General features: G+C 34.8%; 3 protein-coding genes and 1 pseudogene across 3 annotated transcripts; 1 reads left to right on the top strand and 3 right to left on the bottom strand.

Moving 5' to 3' along the window:
• Window positions 706-2,250, top strand: LOC104730366. Its single transcript, XM_019234007.1, has 2 exons — window positions 706-916; window positions 1,007-2,250. Exons 1-2 carry the CDS (start codon window positions 723-725, stop codon window positions 2,007-2,009), a joined length of 1,197 nt encoding a protein of 398 aa, XP_019089552.1. The 5' UTR covers window positions 706-722; the 3' UTR covers window positions 2,010-2,250.
• On the bottom strand, window positions 6,881-8,703 carry LOC104733220 (annotated as a pseudogene).
• Window positions 8,743-10,491, bottom strand: LOC104733219 (receptor-like kinase TMK2). Its single transcript, XM_010452818.1, has 2 exons — window positions 9,255-10,491; window positions 8,743-9,176 (listed from the first exon to the last, which is right to left on the bottom strand). Exons 1-2 carry the CDS (start codon window positions 10,489-10,491, stop codon window positions 8,743-8,745), a joined length of 1,671 nt encoding a protein of 556 aa, XP_010451120.1.
• On the bottom strand, window positions 14,312-15,177 carry LOC109127903. The gene is given in 4 exon segments (XM_019233486.1): window positions 14,312-14,544; window positions 14,547-14,699; window positions 14,778-14,980; window positions 15,044-15,177. Coding segments are annotated over 4 exon segments (723 nt in total).

The following is a 23,239-nucleotide window of genomic DNA, read 5'->3' as shown; positions in this document are numbered from 1 at the left end:
GAATCCGCTCCAAAAAAAACGGATATCCGGACAAACGGATACGAATACGGATAGTGAAATATCGGATAAAACGGATACGGATACGAATACGGATAGTGTTAAATTTTAAAACGGATAACGGATATCCGTTTTTTCTCGGATACCATGTATTATATTCGGATACGGATACGGATAATACTAAATTTTAAAACGGATATTCGGTTTTTTACGGATATCCGGTATTTGTATACGGATATCCGGTATTTTTGTCCAAAATACATGGTATTTTATACAAATACGATGTATTTTAGCCCAAAATACGTATATTTAAAAAAAAAAATTTACGGATATCCGCGGATATTCGCGGATAATCGAATTTTTAACGGATATCCGGATAACGGATATCCGAAATTTTCGGATACGAATACGAATAACAAATTACTGATAAAACGGATACGGATACAGATACGGATATCTCAAAAAAACCGGATATCCGCTCCGTTTACAGGCCTAATCACAACTAGCGGAAAAATAAAACTTGTGTTTGTAGATACGTGGATTTTGCAGATACGTGGATTTAGCCACGTGGCTAAACAAAACCCAAACAACGAAAGCTTTTGCAGATACGTGGATTTAGCCACGTGGCACCGCTTTCCCGCGCTTTTCATGAGACAGACAAATTCGTTTATAGATAGACTTGTCGGCTACGGTGTTGGTTTGAGAGAGGGAAGGAACGGAAGAAGATGGAGGAGTGGATTCCGCTGTTCGACATTTTCTTGAATAGTTCCTCGCCGGGAACCGAGGCTTCGCTGTGGCTAGACCAGGCTTCTTCTTCCTCCACCTCCTCTGCCGCGGCGGCGCCCATCAACCTGAGCTCGTTTGTTTCGTTGCTTAAGAAACAATGCGATCATCAGAGTTCATCTCCGATGACGAAGAAGTAATACCCAGATTTTCGATTTGGACTTTGTTTTTGTTTTCTCTATGTTTGGGTTGCTGATAAAAATTGTTTTTTTTTTTTTCCCGTTAGGGTTCTATTCATTGAGACATTACCCAACATGGTTCAGTCAAAGATTCTATCTTTCCTTCTTTCCGAGTATCAGAGGTTTCGCGTTAGTGATTTGGTATCGCTGGCTAGAGAAATTTTGGCTAGTAAAGTTGTTGATTTCTGGGTTCAGAGAGATGCACAGAACCTGCTCGACAAAATTCCTAAACCAAAGTTTGATTGGATATCTCATCTAGATTTGGCTTCTGCTAGTGAAGATAGCTTTAGGGAGGAATTTGACTCTGTACCTGATTGGCTCACTGAGAAAGCTGCTTCTACTGGTACAATTCTTCCATGGCTTCCTGTCTCATTCGATGATGATGTAGTAGATTCAGAAATGCTGGTTGTTGATTCTTGGAATGGAGAGGAGGTGAGTCTCATCAGAGATGAGAATATGGAAGAAGATCATCGAGAAGTTGTTGATACGATTGATCATACCATGAATGTTGTTGGGTTACAAGCTGATGATCATGAATTGGCGGCGAATCTTAGAGCTCAGGTTACTAGCTCTCAGTCTACTATTGAAGTTTTAACCTTGTGTGATGAAATTCGAAAACTTTGCTTGGATAATGGTTTTAGGGATTCTTTTAGAGTTTTGGCGTTGATTGAACCTTGGAATGCAGATGATGAGACTGCTGCAGTTTTGCTTTCGAATTTGCACAGTGGAATTGAGGAAGATGAGCTTGGTTGGCCAAGCCAGGTTCTATGTTCGATCGTGCTTCCCAAGTTTTTGTCTCTTGAGACATCCGCCTCTCGTGTGTTAATGTCTGCAACAATCGAGTTTTGCAAGATCCACCAAAGAGCAGCTGAGTATGCATTGGTGTTCCCTTTGATATTCAGGAAAAAAGGGATAAACAACTTCATCTGTGAGGTGATTTCGAGGGTTTTGAAAGAATGCTTGCACTTGGGTCATACATCTGGTTTTTGCCAGAAGTTACTTTGTGGAAGAACTGAAGAGAGGAGGTTTCTGTTCCTTCCTTGCCACTGAGATCTTATATCTGAAGATCTAACATGGAATGAATCTCTGTTTATCCTTTTCCAGAACGTCTTGCTCCACGACGTCCCTTTAACCCAAGATTCTGTTGATTGTCTTGTTTCCAAGGTTCAGGAGTTGGCCGCAAGGTATTCCAAATCTCTGAAATTTGGAAACTTCTTGCTACATTTTATTGCCAAGTGTGCTCCGATGCCACAGGCTCATAAGTATCAGCTGGTCGAAGCTGTTAAGTGCACTAACAGTCTAGTTACAAAATCTATCTTGTCGAAACTCAACGCCCTGTAGCTCCCATATTACACCTTTCTTGTATGGTGATATGAGCATTCATACGGAAAGAGGATGTAGGACTGTATAAGGTGTAGGTTCTCAAAAGCTTGAAGGTGTTAATAAGCCTTATCTCAGTCAAGATGAGCTCTAGAGTAACATTTTCTTTGTGATGGAACAACATGGTGACAGGTATGAACAAAACACTACCTAACCAAGCTGAATCTGTATGATCGGGACATGCTTTGTGAGGGAAAAAACAAGAATGCAAGACCTAACGAAAGGAGAATCTGATGGATTCATAGTAATATAATTCCAGATAATTCCTAGACTAGCTCAATATTTATCCATGGTCTGACATCTTGAGACTTTGTCGGGACGTGGTGGAGCCTCAGATAATCTTGAAAGAAGAACTTTGAAGCTGGAGATAAAATCGCATCAGCAGCAGGATTTTAGAATATGGCTATTGACAGTCGACTTCATGGATCGCCCCTATCAGTCTACAGGGGAACGATTCAAGATTCATAACTCAAGTTCAGTTCACTTATCCTGCAATGAAAAGGCGAGAAATGATGTCATCAAACAAGCTATGCTTTGTATAGATGTATGGAGGGGCAAGAAGAATGAAACGAATTTAAGATCACCATTTGACATGAGAATGAGATCTAGACTAACCACGAAGAGAAACTGTAAATTTTTAACTTCACTCTCTCGGATCATGTAAGTAGGATACGTCTTCAATGTGCTGTAATGATACCAAAGTGAGCAACACAAATGACATTTCCTTTCACTATTTTTGTATGGGTCTCTGTTCAAGGAATAATGAATTTAAGCATGTTATGTGCCAACACAATGAAGAAAACACTTGGCCGAAGCTGTATATCAGACTTTGGTGATATCGTCTGAACACTTGGCTGAACAGTCTGAACTGAGTGTGTTTGTTAATACGTTCCTCACTATTGCTTTGATTAGTAAGGCACTGTCTGAAATCTTCTCCCACAGCGGCATTATCACACCATTTGTCTATTGACTCTTAGACCGAAAATTCTAATGACCGAAAATAAAGGTCATTCTAATTATGCTGACCTCATATCTTTGAGACCGAAAAAGCTTAATGAATACAGTATATCCTTTATTTAATTTTGGTGCATATAATAGGGAACATATCTTCTATAATTAATGCAAGATTTTCTTAAAATATTTTAGATATACATTTCTTTATTTAAGAAAACAAAATGGATGTACACCATTTAATCCCCTAAGTACACAACATTGTTTTCGTATACTTTATAATTTTAATAAATGGTTACAAACAGGTTATATATAAGTTATAAATTAATTCATATATTAATTGTAACAAATAAAACCGAAAATCTTAAACGGGTTACTCCAAATTGATAGTTCATGGATATTTCAAACTTTATTTTCGGAAGATCACGTGTATGGTTCCAAATATCTATAATCAAAATATTATCAATTTATTTTCCACAGATTTTATTGATAAACCACATCAATAAAAAAAGTTATTAAAGGGATAAACATATTATCTCAATCATAAAAAATTATAAAGTCTTGCTAATTTAACAAGATTAATCGTGATCTTCGGAATCGTATTCTATTTATTAAAATTAAACATTAATGCTAGATTAGGACCCGTGATAGAGCACGGATTGAAATTCTTTTTATTTATATTATAATTTTAGAATAAAATATAACTTATATAATTGATTTTAAAAGTTTTTAAGATCCTAATCTAGCATTAGTCGTGATTTTCGAAATCGTACTTTATTCTAAAATTATAATATAAATAAAATGAATTTCAACCCGTGCTCTAGCACGGATCCTAAGTGCTTTATATAAAGAGAGATGACCATTTTGCTCTAAACCTAAGAAAAAAAACCCAAAAAATGTCTGCACAAAAGTTTCAATTTGCGTTTGTGCTCTTAGCTTTTTGTCTTCTTTCTTCTCAATTCATTGCTTCAACAACTGGTAATATATATTTTATTTTAAATACTAAATAAACCCTATATAAAAATTATGGATCCTAAAACAACTTAATTCATATTCTTTGTTTTAACTATTGTGTTTTCAGGGAAATGTAACTGGAAAGGTCCTTGCAAAACTGATAATGACTGCAAAACCATATGCACAGGTCCAGGGGAAGATCCTACTTTTCTATTGTGCTTTAAAAACCCTCCAATTAATCACAAATGTTGTTGTGCACCACCCCTCAGTCCTCCAGTTGAAAGTAGTTTTGATCTACATTGACGCATCCATATATTTTATGTGTTCATCTGTCATAAGATTTCAAATTCTTTAATAAAATAAAGTGACTTCAGTGGTTGATTAATCCGGTTTTAGATCAATAAGTTTGGGCTAAGTTGATTTGGTTCGGTTCAAGGAGAAACAATTTTGAAACTTTTAACTAAATTAATGTTTGATTTGAATTAAATGCTGGATCGGATTTGTTAGAAAAAAATTAAAGAATTCGACTTTAATTAGGGTTAAGAAGAATTTGGTTTGTGTTGTGTGCTTGATTTGGCCATTGTTTTTACACACCAACAAAATAAATAGTCAACACTGAATGTGTTTATTATTATTACTAGCTGATGATCATGAATTTGGCGGCAAATATGATTGACAGCGAGAAGTTGTGGATAACATAGATCATACCATGAATGTTGTTGGGTTACAAGCTGATGATCATGAATTGGCGGCAAATCTTAGAGCTCAGGTTACTATTGAAGTTTTAACCTTGTGTGATGATATTCGAAAACTTTGCTTGGATAATGGTTTTAGGGATTCTTTTAGAGTTTTGGCTTTGATTACTCAGAGGACAAACAAATTGGCTTTGGCTTACGGTTTGCTTGATGGTGACGCTGCGTCTTGGTTTAATCGGAGATCGAAGATGTTTCCAATTAGATCTTGGGAACAACTTAAAGTTGGTTTGGTGCAAGGGATGATCCAGACGTGGTCAGGCTGATCACCAAGCACGATCGAAGCAAAGAAGCGTAGGTTGAAGACGTCAATCTCGTCACAAACAGAATTAATTTTGCAACCAAAGATGACGATGACAGTGAGTGATGCAGTTCAGCCAACATCAGGATACGTACGAGAGGATCTCCCATCTACAGTTTTGGTGAAATATCGAGTACAGTCACATTCTGGCCATCTGATTTTGGCAATATTCTTCCCCAACAAGTGGCAAGTATCACCAAACGTTGTTCTGCCCACAAGGTGTTCGAACAAATGTCTCCACCTAAAGAAAGACTGAAATCAAAGAAGAAGAGGCGATTTTTGAAAGCTTGGATGTTCAAATTTTAAACCAAAGAAAAAGAGAATGACGAGCTTAGATACAACTACAAGTCGGTAAGGGAGCTTGACAGAGCTTTGGGTACATGACATGTTTAGATTTAAGGGCTCAAATGCTGGAGAGGTCAAAGATCACACCAGCTCTTTAAAGGACTTATTGCTAAGTATCAGAATTCCATTGGCGGTAACCTGCATTTTCTAGCATATACGTTATTCAAACCGGAGAAAGAACACATTGTACATGGTAGAACACCAAAGCTTTGAAGTCTTGGAAATTCAAGTTCAAGCTTAAAGAGCAATTACGGTATGATAAAGGAGAGTCTTCTGTTGTGCTACACAATCAATTGCTGTTGCAGCTCACAATGTCTCAGTTTTCATGGAATTTGGGTTCAATACTTCCATTTTTTCCATGTGGTGTTACTCAAACCATATGCCACAGTTTCTATGTGGTCTTATAACTCACCAGTTATGGCACAACTGGGGAGCTCCCAACATATCTACCCTTCCACGGGAGATGACTTTCCTACATTTGGAACGGAATTTTTGCATTTTTGCTTCACAGTTGGGCATTGACGTTTCCAAAACTGCAGGAGAGGGCATCAAGCTACTGCACATTCAGTTGTGGTACATGTGCTGGTTGAAATTTCAAGAATGGTTTACAACTGAGAGTAGAAGAGTAATCTGGGAGAAGAACACAATTAAAAACCTGCTACTACTTTCAGCTGTTAAGAAGACAAGGGGAGCTGATCCAAAGTCCATCAAACTCTTGTTGAAGAACGTGACTATTAAACACAATCTGCACATTTTCCAGAAGCATGATCTGTTCCCAAGAGGTCATTCCAGTCTGCAGATATCAGTTGCTATATCAAGCTCTCCTAGTTCAGTTCCAGCAAGGACAGAGCTGGGTTTGAGGCTACAATGACAATGTATGTCCAAGAGTACTGCTACAACAAAAGGAAACGGCAGTGACTACTGAGGTCATGTCTCATGTTGTGTACACGGCTGGAATTAAAACTACTGAGGTTGCTGGGAGATCGAAGGAGAGTGCGCAAGAGTCTATGCTTGAAAGAGTGTCACGTATTGAAGCAGAGCGGAAACTGATGCGGGAAGAAAGAGCATTTATGCAATTACAAGTCCATCACCAATTGCTTCAAGCTCAACAATACACACGGAATGATTTTGTTCCAAGTTTTGCAAAATTTTCAAACAGTTAATTTAGTTTTTGGATTTCAGTTTATCTCAAGTTTCTGATTAGTTTAATCATTAGATATACGAAATATAAAATCAAATAAGCACAACGATGGTCGGTAGCCATAAATATTCATCACCATGAGACTAAAACAAACAATGCCTACATTAATTAAGTGAAGAGGAACAAAACACATGTTCTTTTTTTCATCACCCTTTGTATCAATCAGAAACACTTTTTTGATTTTAAAGGATGGTGTTATGAATCTTCTTATTCTTTAGTTATTGTGCTGACAAGTTGCAGAAGGATTCTCTGTATTTCCTCTGCATTGCTCCACGCCTTGACTTCTGCTTTGATCAGTGAGGAATTGTCTCGGCATCACAACATCGCACTCTCTCAGCTTCAATGTCGGGCAGAAAGTCACCTCCTCCATCTCCAATGTTAGAGAATAGAAACCTCAATCCTCACTTGACCTCTCGATCGATTCACGCAACAAGAACAACGCAACAACTTTGGTAACCCAGTTCACGACCGCAGTCGCTACGTCTGGGGAGAGACGGTGCTCTCAACCTCCACTGATGAATCGGAAAACACCTCTGATGTGGTTTACATGAAGATTAGCTCTCACACCCCATTACACCATGAGATTACATGAAGAAGAAGAGAAGAAGAGAAGAGAGTTTCAGAGAAATCCTAGAACCCGAGTACACATCTATCACCCAAACTCTCTCTAAGTCTGTCACTTTCTAAACCCTTAGCATAGCCGCAGAAGAAACGGACTGGACCAAGAGCCCAAAGGCGTGGCTGCTCCTCTTTTATACTCTCACCGACAAACAGACATGAAGCTCCGTGTAATGACCTAAAGCATACTGAGCCAACACAATAGGTGAAACCTTCTGTTTCTTTGAGAAGCTTTCCAACACTTGAACGAAGCCACCTTTGGTTCTTGTTTGCTTCTGTAATTTCTTCTTCTCTTGCTTGTCTTTAAGATTCAGTCTTACCTTCTTAAAGCTTCTTCTTCAATCACCATACATACAAGCTGTATCACACTTTACATCCAAGGTAGATAAACCTTGTAGGAGTTTGATCATGGGGAGAAGAAGCACTTATATGATACATCACTAGACCCTGAAGAATCATGAACATATTCACTAGTCAAAATCCTAAAAACGTAATCCAATCTATTTGGTAAAGCTTAACAAAGTACAAGTCTTTCCACCATACCAGGACAACTTTAGAAACGAAACTTTTAGCTTATGGACTGAAAACTAAACCCAAATTCCAGTGGATAGTTCAAGCTTCAGAACAAAAACTTGCAAGTCTAACTAGGCAGATGTAGAGGCTTATATAGTTTACAAAGATACAATACCTTTGCATAAGTTTGAAGGGCAGAGATTACAGCTATGTGGAGGCAATGCATCACCATGATACGGCAAGATCCACAAGTTCCCATTTTCACCAACAGAGGTTGGATTTGTGTAAATCTCAGAAAAGCAATCCAACAAATCATGCTGCTCCAATATCTTCTCAATGGAAAAATTGATTAGCATCACTCACAATCTTTAAATCACATCTGCCAATTGAAAACAAACAACAACACTCAACCAAAGCAACAAGGGCATGAAATCTTGATGGATATTGGTTTTTTCTAGTCTCCAACTTAAATGAAATAAAGACGATAGCAATTGAACACACCTTGTACTTCAAGTCTGGACATTTAACACCAACCACGGTATGGTGACCAGTGATGGTATTGCATCCTAAGACTGTATAACCAGGAAGCTCATCGCCAACAACAGCACCACTAGCTGACAGAAATTCAAAGGCAGACACATAGCAAAGATCAATCGATATAAGAATAAAAAGCAGAGAAGACCATATAGTAAGGAAATCAAACAAGAGATGAAAGAAACTTTACCGCATGAGAACACAAGATATCGAGTGATACTGAAGGAGACACTATCAGGAGCAGATGCTGCTGCTGGCTCCTTTGACCTCACGCTCCTTCCATCCTTTAATGATCCCTGAAATTGTTGCACTTGTATCATCTTCATCTTCCTCTCTGATCTCACTAGGTGTCCAATGCACTGTGAGTGATGCCAGCGTAGAGACAACAAAACTCATCTCAGGTCTCTGTGCGGGTTCCTTGGCGCAACAGTGAATTGCCAGTTTGGCTACCTCATCAATGACGCTGCAGGTCTCTTCGTTGAGCTCGATGGTTTCGTCAATGGCTTTTCCAATGGAGTTGTTGTCGATGAAAACCTTCCTGAACCAAGTGGAGATGTGATGATCATACTCAGATCGATTCTCGTCTAAAGCTGCCTGCCCTGATACTAGTTGCATCAGAATGACCCCAAAACTGAACACATCAGCTTTTGTAGTTACCCTTCCATTCACTGCAATTACAAATGTTTGAGCTGTCAGAAATCGATCAGATATAGATATTTACAGATGAAATTAAAGGAGAACCTTACTTTGATATTCAGGTGCAATGTAACCAGCTGTTCCCACACACTTTGTCCTGATAGATGCTCTGCCCTCTTCTGTAGCCCGGACCAATCCAAAGTCAGAAACCTTTGCATGCATATCATCTCCCAGAAGGATGTTTGCCGGTTTCAGATCTCTGTGTATGTAACTCTGACATTGAAGAGCCAAAGTATGCAGATATTCTACCCCTCTGGCCACATCCAAGGCAATAGCAAGCCGTGTAGTCCACTCAAGGGGTTTCAACCCTTCTTCCTTCCACTGGAATAGATGTCTGTTCAAACTTCCTTGAGACATGTACCTGTAAACCAACAATCTCTCGTTTCCTTCGACGCAATACCCATGCAGAACTACGAGATTTCTATGGTTTACCTTGGTTAACGTGCACACCTCGGCTCTAAACCCTTCATCCCCTTTTCCTCTTAACACTTTTTGGCCCATTCTTTTCACTGCAATCTCAACATCTCCGTTCTGCAGTTTCCCTTTGTAGACTGATCCAAAACCACCTTTCCCAATCAGGTTCTGCTCGCTAAAATTTTCTGTAGCCTCCCTGAGAAGCGAAAGGGGAATCACATAATTGTCTACTTCCATGTATTCATCACCACATTGCTGCCCACTTGTCACTGTTTCATTCTGAAGTCGTAGAATGTGATGCTTCCTTTTCCTGAACAGAAAGATCCCAAAAGCTACTCCTCCAGCAATCACTACACCGACGAAAATACCAAGCAGGAGTTCAACAATACCTGATTTGTTCTTGTTCCTTGTTGGCGAAGGAACAAGAACGCTGTTTGTCTCGAGGTCCGGATTCCCTTCAGTGTTGAGATCTACGTTCCTGAAGTGCGGCAGTGTCCCATGAAGTTTGTTATACGAAAGATCCAGAATTCTCAGATTCAGCATGGTGAGCTCGAGAGGAATGGTGCCTGTAAGGAGGTTATGTGAAAGATCAAGCACCTGAAGAGACGTGAGATCAGCGAACTGCGGGGAAATTGTTCCTGTCAAATTCATAGATATGAAGGCGATACTCGTGATGACACCCTCCATACAGTTGATTCCAAACCATCCGCAAGGATCATTCCCTTGCCAACTCTTCAGAAGCTCCTGTGGGTATCCAAGCTGCTGAGCAATTGAACGCAATATCTCGACTGCGTGATCAGTATCAGGTGGAAATCGAGCAACTGCAACTGAAAAGAGAATCAACCAAACCATCATGATTCTACAACCGACCATCTTCCTGAAAAGAGCTGAGGTTTTCAAGTCAAATGACAGATCGATCCGCGTTGTGAGATTTCTGCACAGATAAACCAAAATCGATGATGCAATGAAGATTGGAAATCAAAGAAGACAATATCGGAAGATCTTGTGCTTCTACATAAATCAATCTTACCTGATCTGTGTAATTTAAGTCGGTCTTGATAAACCCTAACCGGAGAATTTTCTAACTTGAATCGGGAAGATAGATGTGTGAACCCACGAGACACCTCAACAGACAGATTCTCAAGGTTTCAGAGGCTCGTATTTGCTCCCAGAACTGGATTCGAGCTTTAATTTTGTGAAGATTGCAGATCGGAGACAACTTTGGAGAGTCGCTGGAGAAGAAGAAACGGAAATAGGAGGGAAGGAAAAGAAAATAAAATTTAATTTTTAAAAAACATTTTGAGTACCAAACAAGGAAATAAACCACCTGACCTGACCTGACCCGACCTGACCCGACCCGACCCGACCCAGTGTATTTTAAATCTACTCCAGTCGTAAGCTTTTTTTTTTCTTTTTTTTTTTTAATTTCAAGTCATGGTTGTGAGTTGTCCTTATTTTTTTCTTCCTAATTACCAATAATCGTAAAGCAAGTCATTAATAGGTATAATCCGTGATTTATCAAGGAATTAATAAAAAAAATTGTATTCCATAAAGTTTAAAATATTAACATTTCCACTTCTAAAAAAAATTGTTTAAAATTTAAAAGAGAGTGTTATATGGATATTGATAGAAATTCAAAATATTATTAATTTGATGCTACAACAAAGATAATTATCATTTTATTATTTTGTTAATACCATCTATATTAAAATATTATACATCTTTAAAATGATTAAGTTATGATTATCTATAAAAAAAAATTGTCCTGCCATATCCCACAGGTTAAATACTATACCGACTAATTACCATTTACTATATAGACAACACAATTATTGATTGTCAAATAAACTACAAACTCTTTCACAAAAAAAAAGTTGAGTATTTTTGAAAATATTTTGAGAGTTTTTGAGAATTATAATTTTTACTAACTAGATGTAAATTAAATATCCAAGTGGAGAATTCATGTATTTCGTCAAAATGTTTTAACCAAAACTTTTTAAATAAAATTTGTATGATGGGTAATCATTATAGAGAATGGTTATGAGACAAAAATTTTGATGGGACATGAATGGATAAGATGTGACAAAACGAAATGCAACGGGACATGATGAGATGTAATAGAACGGGATAAGACCAAATTAAAACTAAACTAAAATTTGATATATGGAGTTAATACCAATATTGTCCATGCACTTAATTTATGTATTCAAAATAACATATTCTAATCCCATCTTACGAATTTAAAACTTATATAAAAAATTTGTTTAGTATTGTAGCACAAATTACTACCTAGTTACCAATAATCGTAAAGCAAGTCATTAATAGGTATAATCCATGATTTATCAAGGACCTGAAAAAAAAAATGTATTCCATAAAATATAAATGTCTAGTAAAATTAGTTGTAAAAAAGAAAAAGAAAAATGTCTAGTACAATTAAATTTTAGTTTAGTAAAATTATTTTAAAATCATCATTAAACTATATAGTATTCAAAAAAACTATATAGTATTAAGCAAGATTTACCAGAAAATTATGTCTCAGTTAATAAACAAACAAGAGTGATAATTTGTAACAGTGCTTCTGAATGTTTAAAATGGAGGAAAATATAATAAGGCTCCTGCATTTTACATCAGTCCCCCTAAAAACATTAGTGATGCTGAACACTTTATGAAAAAAAAAAAACGGTATAAAGTGGGTTCGAACTCATGACGTTATGGGTATATTTGGGAAAAACCGAAAAAGCTCTATAACACCATCCCTTGTAATTCGAACTTCGAACCTTTGATGTCAGGAATTAATGCCGGGTGTTATTCAACTTTCAATCAACATTTAATTTAGTAATTGTTCTTGTCAAGTCGTTTAGTTCGGATATTAAGGTTTAGTTTAGTTCTAAAACAGGTTAATATAATTATACTATTGCCAATGCAGTAATACAAAATTGTATTTCAGTTTGAGTTTATAAAAAGGTGGTTAGAGTTTAAATTACACAATTAAACAAAATTATATATGTTGGTTTGAGTTTATCAAAAAATAGTTAGGGTTTAAATGTTATAATTAAAAATATAATAGAATATTATAATTAATCATTTTAAAATTGATTGATCTACAATTCTACATAATTTGTTTTTAATTAAAATTTTGTTTCCTTAACTAATAAAGGGTGAATAAGAGAGATTGACCCTTAGGGGTGAATCCATTAATTATGACTTGTCTTTTTGTTTTTTTTTATTTCCTTTTTTCTTGGGTCTATTTTTAAAGTTTCTTTTATGTTGACCTTATATCTTTGATTTTGTGATAAATAATATGAGACCGAAAAAGCTTAATGAATATATCTTTTATTTAATTTTGGTGCATATAATAGGGAATATATATTCTATAATGAATGCAAGATTTTCTTGAGATATTTTAGATATATATTTCTTTATTTAAGAAAAAAAATGGATTACACCATCTAATGCTTTATATAAAGAGAGATGACCATTTTGCTCTAAACCTAGAAAAAAACCAAAAAATGTCTGCAAAAAAATTTCAACTTGCGTTTGTGCTCTTAGCTTTTTCTCTTCTTTCTTCTCAATTCATTGCTTCAACAACTGGTAATATTTTATTTTAAATACTAAACCCTATATAAAAATTATGGATCCTAAAGCAACTTAATTCATATTCTTTGTTTTAACTATTTATTTTTCAGGGAAATGTCACTGGAAAGGTCCTTGCAAAACTGATAATGACTGCAAAACCATATGTACAGGTCCAGGGGAAGATCCTACTTTTCTATTGTGCTTTAAAAACCCTCCAATTAATCACAAATGTTGTTGTGCACCACCCCTCAGTCCTCCAGTTGAAAGTAGTTTTGATCTACATTGACGCGCATCCATACATTTTATATGTTCATCTGTCATAAGATTTCAAATTCTTTAATAAAAGCTATTATCCGGATCATTTTTTTTTTGTTTGTTGTAATTTGTATGTTATCATATTAAATATCATGTGTTTCGTTCGTTAAGAGGAAGAAGAAAGCGACGAAGATGTTGTTCATTGTCAGTTTCTCTTCATCATCTTCCACGACGAACCACGTCTTAAATAATAACGTTTACGAATGCCTAATCGGGATTTAAAAATTTATTATCATTTTTAAATGTTAGACTTTTAAACGAAAGAAAATGAGGAGTTTAAAGGTAAGAACTAAGAACAAAGAAAATTATTAATCATCAAAACCAAACAAAAGATAATAAACTTTTTGACATAAATCTCATCATTTTATTAATTTTTTAATTATTAACCATTTTTATGGGTTTTATTAACCAGTTATTAATTTCTTTTGAGATTTTTTTTAATTTTTAATGGTTAATAAAATTTTGGACCCTAATCTTTGGCTTATGTTGCTTATGCTCCGGACAGGTCCTGCAACGGACAAACCAGCCAAAACCCCGTTCATAATACTGCGGGATACATCTGACAGTAAAAATATACTGATCATGAGGACCAACGAAACCAGCACCAAAGTAGAATCATCGATCACATAGTCGCGTTAAGTGGTTACAGCACCATCTCTGCGACCAATCCCACCGGAGTTCGACTCTACTAAGTCGCGTTACCCCGCGTAGTAGAGTTTGGCTATGAATCGGACCTTGTTGATTCAATGATGAAAAAAAAAAAAAAAAAAAAAAATTTGTGCACCCAAACTTTCATTAAACCTTACGAGCTAAATTGCTCAAATGACAACAGATAATGTTTTGCAAGAGAGTCTGCTACAGAATTAGCAGCTCTAGGAATGAAACGACAAACGAAAGCACTAAGGTTAGAAATAGCAATAATAATATCAGATACAACTCCATGAACTTCGAGAGAGACTGATCGGGCATTGATAGCCCCCACCAGTTGTTGACAATCAGATTCCACCAGAAGATGAGTAACACTTTACCTGACGCATCCAGAACAGCAGCTCTACAGGCCAAAGCTTCCGCCATAAGAGGTGATGATACAAATTCACAAACCGCCGAGTGGTGAGAAGTGATCCCCACAGGATTTGTAATGGTCCAGCCAATGCCTGCGACCTTTATAGCTTGTCTCCATGCTCCATCCGTCCTACACAAGACCAAATTATCGTGCTTGGGCAAAACGTTCAAAGCCCCTTTGTTTATCGTGCATCCAGGTGAAGGAGGAAGCTTTAATTGCGCCGAAGTCCACTCCTTAGCTTCTAGAATAGCTCGCAGTAACGTTTCCTCCACACTGCAGGGGGGTGATCTGAAAACTCTTTGATTTCGAATTTTCCAAAGACTCCAGCAAATCCAGGGAGCCAAGAGGCCTGAAGTGAGACCTATGGGTGGGAGACATGATAATTTATTTACTAGTACTATCCCTTCCCTTAAATCTCGATGGAAATTTGTCGATTGAACTGGAACTTTTTCCTATACTGCCACTGCAAACGGACATTGGAAAAGCATGTGTAGAACTGTTTCAGGCCTTCCACAGAAACTACAGGCCTCTTCTACAGGTACACCTCTGACTCGTAATTGCGCTCCAGTAGCCAAATCACCATGAATAGCCTTCCACAAGAACATTTTCGCTTAGGGGAAATATGTAGAGCCCAAACCTCTGATTTCCACTTAACAGAACTCAGTCGGGGTTCCATAATACCACGACACGCCTCTCTTCTAGCCATAAGATACCCCGACTTTGTAGAATACTATGTCGACTAATCACCATTTCCTATATAAACAACACAATTATCGATTGTAAAATAAACTACAAACTATTCCACAGAAAAAAAATAATTGAGTATTTTTGAAAATATTTTGAGAGCTTTTGAGAATTATAATTTTAAACTAAATGTAAATTAAAATTCAAATGGAGATTTCATGTATTTTATCTAAATTTTTAGCCAAATTTTTTTTTTAATAAAAATTGTATAATGGGTAGTATAATGGGTAATTATTGTAGAGAACGGTTATGAGACTTAAAATTTTTGATGGACAGGTGTGGATGAGAAGTGATAAGACGAGATGGAATGGGATATGATGAGATGTAATGGAACGAGACGATACCAAACTAAAACCAAACTAAAATTCAATATTTGGACTTAATACCAATATTGTACAATGTACATACACTTAAGTCTTAATTTATATGTATATCAAATAACAAATTCTAACTCACTTTTACACATTTAAAATTTATATTAAAAAATTATCTGTTACTCAATGTTAAAATTGTTTTTTGTAAAACTCAATGTTAAATTTATGAAAAGAGTAATATTAACTAACATGTTGTTTGACGATTTCAGTCTATATAATACTTTCATCTTCCACTTTATTATAATAGTCTTCATGCGACGCGAAGAAACCCATATACAGTAATTAAGTTATTTTTAGTAGCTAAACATATACAGTAAATGAAATTAAAACTTAACTACATGTATTTTAGTCATTGAGATTTTGGAGTGCACAAATATAATAAAATTTTAAACATATGAAAATTTTACAATATTATTAACGTTTACACTTCTAAAAAATTATTTAAAAATTAAAGGAGAGTGTTATATGGCGAGCAGTTTGGATCAATATTAATAAAAAAATTTAAATATTATTAATTTGCTGCTACAACAAAGGTAATCATCATTTTATTGTTTTGTTAACACCATCCATATTGAAATATTATACATCTTTAAAATGATTAAATTATGATTATGTAAAAAAAACATTGTTGTGCCTGATATCAGAGGTTAAATACTATGCCGAATAATTACGATTTCTTATATAGACAACACAATGACTGATTGTCAAATAAACTATAAACTATTTCACAAAAACAAAATTTAGTATTTTTGAAAATATTTTGAGAGTTTTTGAGAATTCTAATTTTTACTAACTAAATGTAAATTAAAAATATCCAAATGGAGAGTTCATGTATTTCGTTTAAATGTTTTAGCCAAACTTTTTAAATAAAAAAAATTATAATGGGTAACTATTATAGAGAATGGTTATGAAACAAATTTTTTTGATGGAACATGAATGGATGAGACGTGACAAAACGAGATAGAACAGGATATGATGAGATGTAACAGAACGGGACAAGACCAAATTAAAACCAAACTAAAAATTTATATTTGGATTTGATACCAATATTGTACTTGCACTTAATTTATATATTTCAAATAAAAAATTCTAATCCAATTTTACGGATTTAATATCTATATAGAACTTTTGTCTAGTGTTGTAGCAGAGATTACTACCTAGTTACCAATAATCGTAAAGCAAATTATTAATAGGTATAATCTATGATTTATCAAGGAACTAAAAATAATAATTGTATTCCATAAAGTATAAATGTCTAGTAAAATCAGCTGTCCAAAAGAAAAAGAAAAATGTCAGGTAAAATTAAACATTAGTTTAGTTAAATTATCTTAAAATCATCATTAAACTATATAGTATTAAAAAAAAATAGTATTAACATTAAGCAAGATTTACCAGAAAATTAGGTCACAGTTAATAAACAAACAAGAGTGATAATGTGTAACAATGCTTCTGAATGTTTATCAAAAATGGAGGAAAATATAATAAGGCTCCTGCTTTTTATATCATTCCCCCTAAAAACATTAGTGATGATGAACACTGTATGAAGAAAAAAATATATGGGTGCACTCAAGTCTCAACACTTGAAAAAAAATACGGTATAAAGTGTATTCGAACTCTAGACGTTATGGGTATATATGGGAAAAACCGAAAAAGCTCCATATCACCAACCCTTGTGGTTCGATAGTAGGCGCAATACGACAAGCTACCCATCTGTTGTTCGAGAAAGGTGGATTTTAATTTTGACTTGGTTAAATTAAAGTGACTTCAGTGATTGATTAACCCGGTTTGATAGTCCGGTTTAAGATCAATCAATTTGGGCTAAGTTGATTTGGTTTGGTTCATGGACAAACCAATTTGAAATTTTAATTAAATTAATGTTTGATTTAAAATAAATGCTGGATCGGATTTGATAGATTTTTTTTAAGAAGAATTCGATTTAGGGGTTAACAAAAATCGGTTTGTGTTGTGTTTGATTTGGCCATGGTTTTTACACACCAAAAATAAACGAAAACTAAGTAACAACCCGCACCGTCCGCACATAGTGCGGTATAAAATAATTATTTAATATTTTTACTGTAATTTTTATTTACAAAATTTATTATATTTATGAGTAATTGAAATATTTAAAATTTGATTATATAGTATATATCTATTAAAAAATTGTATAATAATTAAAATTAACCCGTGAGAGTTATTATAATATCAATTTTGTATTATTATATCATATGAACAAAGGATTTTTAAAAATTCATATTAAAGATTTTATGAAAATATAATTAAAGGATATAATTAAATTAGAAAGATAATATAAAAATTTAATTTTGGGTGTTAATTGTATTTTTGGAAAAATACAATAGTAAATAAATGTAAATATTTTTAAAAGCTATTGACAAATAAAGGAAAGAGTGTCATGAGCTCTGTAATGCTGACACCTCATCTTTTTGCCAAAAAGTTTCTCTATTAATATATATGGGATAATTAAAAAAAAAATAGTCAACAGTCATGATTCTATTTTTTGGTCTATTTTGGTAGTTTCTTTAATGTTTACCTCATTTTTGATTTGTCATATTTTTTGTTTTGGTATTTTTTTTCTTTTGGTAACTATTTGATTTATCATATAATATTTGATATGAGACTAATGAATCTTTATTTAAATTTGATTCAAATAACAGTGAATATATCTTCTATAACCAATGTTTTCAAAACCGGACCGGACCGGCGGTCGGACCGGGTTAACCCGCGAACCGGGCTTGTATCCGGGTTGGGTTAATATCAAAACCCAAAGATAATTGAACCGGACAAAAACCCATATCAACCCGCCAAAAACCCAAAAACCGGTGAACCATTAAACCGGCTAAAACCGGGTTCTAAGTTTTTTCTTAAAAACAAGTGCAATTAATTTTATTAATTACCTTTTCTAGCTTCTTTTTAACGATCGTAGGGTTTCTTAAAAGAAAAATAAATTCATAGCCGTAATTCAGTAGGGTTTTTTTTTCTTCTAGTTTGAAGTCTCTGCAACTCACGCCACAAATCTTCAAAGTCAAGGTAATTTTATTGAAACCAATTATTTTATAATAAAAGCTGTTTGATCAGTGCATGTTTTGGTAATCAGTTTGATTTTCATTTTTTCCCCTAGTGTACATAATGGAAGAGAATGATTCAGAAGAGAATAATACAAATACTGAAAACCAGTTACCTTCGCAACGTTCCATTCGTCAAAAGCAGGATTCAGCATGGGAACATGTCACTCACACTTTAGATTCAAATGGAAAAAGTATTCTTACTTGTGATTTCTGTGGTAAGAAAAATCATGGAGGTGGGATCAACAGAATGAAACAACACTTGGCAGGAGTGAAAGGAAATACAAACGGATGCAAGAAGGTTTCTCCAGAAGTTCAATTGAACCCGGTTGACCCCGGTTGAACCACATTGACCCATGACCCGGAAGCTTTCCCGGTTTAGTTACCGGTCCGGTTTTAAAAACATGGTCTATAACTAATGCAAGATTTTCTTGAGATATGTTAAACAATTTTTCAATATTTCTTTGTTTGACCAAAAAAAAAAAGATATATCTTTCTTTATCTGATAAAAAACAAAAAAGGGATGCACACCATCTAAATCCCTTATATAAAGAAAGATGATCATTTTGCTCTAAAGCTAACCAAAAAAAAACTATCTTCACTAAAAAAAAGAGCTAAAATAATGTCCGCACAAAAATTTCAACTTGCGTTTCTGCTCTTAATTTTTTGTCTTCTTTTATTCTCAATCCATTGCTCAAACAATTGGTAATATTGTATTTCTCTTTGTTTATTGGGTGTTAAAAATAAACCCTAATAAGAAATATACCCAATAAGAAACATATATGCTAGATTATCGAGTTAATATACATTCTTTGTTTTAACCATATTGTTTTCAGGGAGATGTAACTACAATTTACATTCTTTGTTTTAACTAGGAAAAAAGATATTCAACTACACGAAGTATTGTTCAACACATGACCACACATTCCAACTTTAAAAATGTATTGTTAACTACACGAAGTATATGTATTGCATGATCACATATACCAACTATATGATGACATGTGATCAACATCACAACCATCTTATTCCGGTACACTGTTCATCTGAATCCAGGATTGACCAGTACAGCGTTGACCGATATTGACCAATAAAAGTATGCAATTTTTTTTTGTTTTTAATATTAGAAACCAAAAAAAAATTGTTTACATCTTTAATATATTCATTCTTATAATTAGTATTTTTAATTTGAAGCTAAACTAATAGTTAAACAAAATTATTAATAATTATTTTGAATATATATATATATATATTAATTATATATGTATATACTAATATTTCTACAGTCAAATATATTGTTTTGCAAACTCATTTTTTGGATCTTCTATATGTTAAAAATAAATATTGTGTGTTTTTGTTGTTTACAATCAAATATATTTCTTTTATTAAATAACAAAAAACATTGTATTTAAATAAATCAAATAAATAGAAAAAAAACTAACTATTATAAGACTGGATGAATTAACAGATATATCATATATTTTTATATTGCAAAAATTAATAAAAGTGAAATGAAAAATCATTAATTATTTTTTCAGATATTAAAATTTTTACTTTACCATGAGTATATAACATTTTTCAATAATTCTAATGATTTTGATATGTATTGGGTTTGGTTCTGAGTATTTTTGTTGTAGAAATATTTATTTGTGGTTGAGAATATTAAATAATATTAATTTTCTATTTAGATAAATTAAGTAAGAAGTTGATGTTTTAAAATTAATAAAGTTAAAATAAATAGTTATCTTATTTGATTTATTATAACAAGATTATCTGGTTTGAATTTAAGTTTTAATATCTTATGAATGATTTTTATTTCAATTTTAGTTAAGTTTTGAAATTGAAAAAGATAACTATCATAAGACTAGATTAATGGAATTATATACAATATATCTTTATTTTGGATCCATATATGTTTTACAATGTAAAACACTATAAATGATTCCTAAATAATTGAACTAAATTATTTTTTTTTGGTTTCTAATATTAAAAACAAAAAAAATGCATATTTTTATTGGTCAACATCGGTCAACGCCGGTCAATACTGGTCAACCCCGGATTCTGATGAACGGTGTACCGGAATAAAATGGTTGTGATGTTGAGCACATGTCATCATATAGTTGGTATATGTGACCATGCAATACATATACTTCGTGTAGTTGACAATACATTTTTAAAGTTGAGATGTGTGGCCATGTATTGAACCATACTTCGTGTAGCTGAGTATCTTTTTTCCTTTTAACTATATTGTTTTCAGGGAGATGTAACTACAAAGGTCCTTGCCAAACTGATAATGATTGCAAGACCATATGTACAGGTCCGGGGGAAGATCCTACTTTTCAAATATGCATTAAACACGCTCCACCTGTAGCTGATCACAAATGTTGTTGTTTACCACACCTCCCTCCTCCATTGAAAAAATAGATTTGATCTATGATACATCCATATATATTTGTATCATCACCTATTATATGATTTTAAATTAGTAAAAACTATTATCGGGATCATTTTTTTTTAATACCCGTATCATTTTGTTGTTGTTGTAAAAGTATTAATGTATGTTATCATAAAAACAAAATGGAAAAAGGTGCTCATCACCACCACCCCGCGGGGGTTTAATCTAAAGATGTTAGGAGATAATGCTGGGCGCATAGCCATCATAGCCAACTGACAATTAACTAATTAACGAAAAGAAAGAAACCCCCTTTTCTCCCAGACACGAGAATCGAGACACCTTCACCACCGCTTTTCTCCGACGCCGGCGAAGGAAAACTTTGCCGGCGTCGGGACATAACCCGATCGCTCCCTCTCGTTTATTGCACTCTCTGGTTCCTCTTTTTATTTTTCCTAGTTTTTCTTAAGTTCTCAATCTCTATTAACCCCTCTCGACCCCTCACCAACACCATGCACCAATTAGCCGATTCTAAATCCAAGGAGGCCTGCGTTTGGTCAGAGTTTTGCAGCTCTTACTCGCTACCTACCTCTTTCCCGGAAAAGGTATCAAAAGATCCAGCAACCTTCAGATCTAGGTTCTCATCTCACCAAGAAGAGATCTCAGACCAAGTAGGGACGATGGCAGGAGCAAATCCTCTTAGCCCATCATATGCGCCTTGCCTGGTGGAGTCGTCGGCGGCACACGACGGCCATCTCGTTCTGGTTTTGCCTTCGGGTATCGGAGACCATAAGACTCTTGGTTTCTCTTTTGATGCCTCCAGCCCCGCTATCAACCTACACCCAACATCCTCCCCCTCGTCGGAGATGTTCTACCCCCTGAAGCCGATGTCACTTCAATCCGGCCGCCGCTTGAGCAATCCCCTGCATCCGACTGGAAAACTAGGGGTTTCTTTAGTGGATCCACCAATTCTCGGCCCATTAAGGCAACTGAGCCCATTAACTCAAGGTGTCTCACAAGAGCTTTCTCCGCATGTACCCAGGTTCGAGCAGAACTCAACTCTCTTCCATTCTAGCCAATCTTTGTGTAGATTTATAAAACCTCTTGTTCGAAGACTGCATTTGGTTAGTAAACTACCTTTGGTTGCTAGTTTGGTTAAAGATTTTTTAGACAACCTGCTGTTAGTACCACCTAGGGTCTCTGCCTTTGGAGATAGCAGCTTGAATATAATCGGCATTATGATCCAGTCCATAGGGCACTGTGGTTACCGATGTATGTTTAGGCTCCCTCCATTAACTCGCCTGAATCCTGAACCCGATAAACTGCTTATCATCAACTTTTTGAAGTTTCCGTCTAAGAACCTGAAGATTAGTGGCATTATGATCCCAATTCAATGTAATGGGGGTTACCACAACACCTTCAAGTGTTTCCCTTATGAACCTAAAACCGCTACCACCCCTTTACATATCCTCAACCAGAGCACTTATAACCCTGCTCAAACCTTTGGCAAAGCCCTCCTTTGGGTAAGCATCTTCTTTGTGAAAATGCTCTCAGCCTTAGATTCCTCAACGCCGTTTGGTCTTCGATCCAAGACAATGGCGATCTCTTCATCCATTGAAGTATCCATGGAAGAAGCATCGATATTTCTTGACCTCACAGGTTCCAAATCCCTTGCAAGGAATTGGCTCATAGCTCTCAAGTCTACAATCTCGATGAACCTTATCAATATCTATCTACTTGGTGTACTAGTTCTCATCTCTGCTTTTCTTTGCTGTATTCTAAACAATGATCCTTATGCTGTATGTTGTGTTCTATGTTAATGGAATGAAACATATGTTTGTTCAAAAAAAAAGCCAACTGACAATTAACTTATATACAGTAATCGTTCTTGTCAAGTTGTTTAATTCTAAAACAGGTCGGATATTAAGGACACATTTGAAATAAATAGTTTTTTAAAAGGTGTTATTGGATTCTAATTTATAAAGATTTTTGAAAGACTTCAAAAAATTCATCAAAAGTGAATAAGTGAAATATTTTTAAGGATTGCTAGAGAGTTTTTTTTTTTTTTTTTTTTTTT

Source organism: Camelina sativa, chromosome 12 (genome assembly GCF_000633955.1).
Source record: "Camelina sativa cultivar DH55 chromosome 12, Cs, whole genome shotgun sequence".
Classification (NCBI taxonomy): domain Eukaryota; kingdom Viridiplantae; phylum Streptophyta; class Magnoliopsida; order Brassicales; family Brassicaceae; genus Camelina; species Camelina sativa.
This window is presented reverse-complemented; position numbering and strand designations above follow the sequence as displayed.

Bases quoted from the DNA above. Each gene is read 5' to 3' on its own strand.
- LOC104733219 (XM_010452818.1), bottom strand. From the start codon at position 10,491: ATGGTCGGTTGTAGAATCATGATGGTTTGGTTGATTCTCTTTTCAGTT. The intron at 9,177-9,254 runs GTAAGGTTCTCC...TTGTAATTGCAG, and splicing joins CATTGCACCTGAATATCAAA to TGAATGGAAGGGTAACTACA.
- LOC104730366 (XM_019234007.1), top strand. From the start codon at position 723: ATGGAGGAGTGGATTCCGCTGTTCGACATTTTCTTGAATAGTTCCTCG. The intron at 917-1,006 runs GTAATACCCAGA...TTTTCCCGTTAG, and splicing joins TCATCTCCGATGACGAAGAA to GGTTCTATTCATTGAGACAT.